This window comes from Rhincodon typus, chromosome 35, assembly GCF_021869965.1.
Source record: "Rhincodon typus isolate 14 chromosome 35, sRhiTyp1.1, whole genome shotgun sequence".
NCBI classification, from domain to species: domain Eukaryota; kingdom Metazoa; phylum Chordata; class Chondrichthyes; order Orectolobiformes; family Rhincodontidae; genus Rhincodon; species Rhincodon typus.
Genome location: NC_063366.1, coordinates 4,627,820 through 4,631,239, shown reverse-complemented (window position 1 = coordinate 4,631,239; position 3,420 = coordinate 4,627,820). Strand labels below are relative to the sequence as shown.

At 45.6% G+C, this 3,420-nt stretch overlaps 1 protein-coding gene across 1 annotated transcript in view; it reads left to right on the top strand.

Moving 5' to 3' along the window:
• The window catches only part of LOC109936040 (zinc finger protein 91-like), a 58,955-nt gene extending 56,122 nt beyond the window's left edge, over nucleotides 1–2,833 (top strand). Inside the window, exon 6 of the mRNA XM_048616855.1 lies at nucleotides 1,874–2,833. Coding sequence (XP_048472812.1) covers nucleotides 1,874–2,714 — 841 coding nt within the window. The 3' untranslated portion in view covers nucleotides 2,715–2,833. The remainder of the gene's footprint in view (nucleotides 1–1,873) is intronic.
• The last annotated feature ends 587 nt before the right edge of the window (nucleotides 2,834–3,420 follow it).

Genomic DNA, 3,420 nt, shown 5'->3' with positions numbered 1-3,420 from the left:
GGATGTTACCAAGCATGGTAACGAAACGTCTGCGAAACAAGAAACCAGGTCTGCGAGCCAACTAACCTCAACAACCTCATCACAACAATTTATCAAGGTGATGCTGTCAAAACAGGACAGGCAAGAAGATTTTATAGATAGAGAACAGCATAATGGGGTCACATGTAGCGCAACATGAACCCAAGGTCACGGCTGAGGCCGTCTTCATGGGTACGGAACTTGGCTGTAAGTTTCAGCCAGCGATTCTGCGTTGTTGTGTATCTTGAAGTCTGCCTTGGAGGATGCTTATGCGAAGGTCGGAGGCTGGATGTCCTTGGCTGCTGAAGTGTTTCCCGACAGGGAGGGAATGTTCCCGTCTGGCGATTATTGCGTGGTGTCCAATCATCCGTGGTCCTACTTCTGCATGGTCTCACCAATACACCATGCCTCTGGGCAACCTGCAGGTCTCCATATCCAGCTTTTGCAATGCAGGAATGTATGAATGATTAAAGATTCAACAGGAGACAGTCAGTCAGCCATTTTCGGTTTGTTCACGGCAACCATTTTATCACAGCACTGCACTAACATTGATTTTAGAAACACTTTGCTCACTGTCTAACATGCTTGGTCACCTGCAGAGACTTATTATCCAACACTCCACTCACACCAGTTGTATGATCTTTTGATCTCTCTGCCTATAAACGCTGTGTCTGTGTGCCCTTCTCTCTCACTGCATCTGACGAAGGGGCTGCATTCCAAAAGCTTGTGATTTCAAATAAACCTGTTGGACTATAACCTGGTGTCATGTGATTTCTGACTCTGTGAATGGTCAGTTCTCTGTGTTGATAGATCTATATATTTCCCATCCAATCCTTCCAAGACCTCCAAACACCCTGTTTCTGTGTCATCGTTAGAACAGTAAGACAGACTCGGATTTATGCAGAATTAATTGCAGAAGACAAAGACGATAAAATCGACACTGAGTGGGTTCCCTGAGTGACATCTCTCAAAACCAAACCAAATATTTCTGGAGCTACATGAATTTCTTGAAGCTTGTGAAACTGTGGGTGAGCTGCACTGTCAGAAGTGGGTATCTGAGGGAGAGCTGCACTGTCAGAAGAGGCGAACTGAGGGAGAGCTGCACTGTCAGAAGTGGGTATCTGAGGGAGAGCTGCACTGTCAGAAGTGGGTGTCTGAGGGAGAGCTGCACTGTCAGAAGGGGCGAACTGAGGGAGAGATGCACTGCCTGACCTGCCATGAATTCCAGCACTTTTTGTTTTCAGTACAGATTCCGGCATCTGCAATAAATTGCAGGCACAGTAGTCGATAAATGTTGGCCCGCAAACTGATGCCCACATGACATGAAATTATATCAAAAGAGTCAGCCTGTTCAGCAAAGAAGGAGAGGGAGTTGGAGGAAATCATGTTTCTTTTTCCTGTTTTACAGAAGGATTCCCCCGTACTACACCAGAGAATACAGAGAGGACAGACAACCCAGATAGATTCTGACATTCAATCAAGGAACAACTGCTTAAGTGTGGGAAGATATCCAGTCCTATCGCAGCATTGCTCAACACTGGAGATCAGTATATGGAAATCAGTTGGGTGAGAGGAGCTTTAGCATATCACCTGATCTGAAAATGGTCAGTGGTGAGGAGCCTAACCTTCCCAAATGTTTATCTGTGGGTGATCGGTCAGGGTGAGGCTGGGAAGAAGTGCGAGTGGTTTCCAAGAGTGGTGAGAGCTTCATTCATTCATCGAGCCTCATGACCCAGTGATTCATCCCTGCAGACTGTTCAAGTGTGAGGTGTTGGAGGAGAACTCTGCAGGCTCATAGGATAAGGTGCATCTGTTAGAAACACTGTTAACACACAGACAGCTACATGGAAGAGAGACCGTTTAAGTGTGAGGTTTGTTACCGAGCTTTTACCAAGTCATCAATGCTTGTGAATCACCTACGCATTCACACTGGGGAAAAGCCATTCACGTGCAAAGTGTGTAAAAAATCATTTTTGAGATTATCAACCTTCCATAAACACCAACGCATTCACACACACGAGAGACCATTCATATGTAAGGTATGTGACAAAGCATTCTCATGGTCAGAGAATCTTTGGAAACATCAACGCCTCCATACAGGGGAGAAACTGTTTAAGTGTGAGGTGTGTGAGAAATCATTCTCTGACTCATCAAGACTCCTGCTCCATCAGACGATTCACACAAGGGACAAACCATTCACGTGCAAGGTGTGTAGCAAATCATTCTCAGTATCATCGCGCCTCCAAGTACACCAACGCACTCACACAGGAGAGAAGCCATTCATATGTGAGGTGTGCAACAAAGCATTCTCAAATTCATCGCATCTTCGCATACACCAACGCATTCACACAGGGGAGAAGCCGTTTACATGCGAGGTGTGTAATAAATCATTCTACGATTCATCAACTCTGCGCAAGCACCAACGCATTCACACAGGGGAGAAACCATTTGCCTGTGAGACATGTGGCAAATCTTTCTCGCAATCATCAGCGCTTCGCATCCACCGACGCTTTCACACAGGGGAGAAACCGTTTACATGTGACGGATGTGACAAATCATTCTCGACATCTTCTCAACTCTGTACACACCAACGCATTCACACCGGGGAGAAACCGTTCAAGTGTGAGACATGCAACAAATCGTTCTCAAGGTCATACAACCTCCTGCTCCATTGGAGACTCCACACAGGGGATTAGCCTTCAAGTCTCAGGTTTACAGATAAAGCTTTTAGAATATCTCTAACCCTCCTGAGATCTCTCAGGATCTCCTGAACTACCAGCCTATTCACACCTGACAGAAAACATTCAGGCTGAGTCTTTTACACTGTCACCATATCTCCCAGACCATGAGCAGTCATAAAATAGAGAAACCTATCAGTGTGAATTCTGTAATAAAGCCCTAATACAATTCTTAGGTCTCCAGGAACCATATCATCAATTTCTTGCTAAGGTGTCCTCACAGTGTGTAACGGTGTACACAGTCTCACGGTGCAGGGTGTTCAGTGGGACTGGGACACAGAACAAGAAGCAGCTTTCACTCCCATCAAACACCTAGTGATGACATCACCAGTGCTGAGGGATTATGATGTCAACAATGGAGCCACCCTGCAGTGTGATGTCAGTGACACAGGACTTGGAGCAACCTCCAGGCAGTGAGGGTAACCCGTTGTGTTTGTGTCCAGAGAGTTAACACACACTGAACATTGCTGTACACAGATGGAGAAAGAGAGTCTGGACATTGTTTTTGCTTGTGAACTTTTCAACCATTCCCTTTTTTGGAGAGAGGAAAAGAAAAGGTAACATCTGACCAAAACACAATTCACAGCATCTTTCTCAAACTACTTTGATCCCCTCCAAAGTGTTTGCAAAGGGTGTTGCTTCATGTACAGAGATATCACTGGGA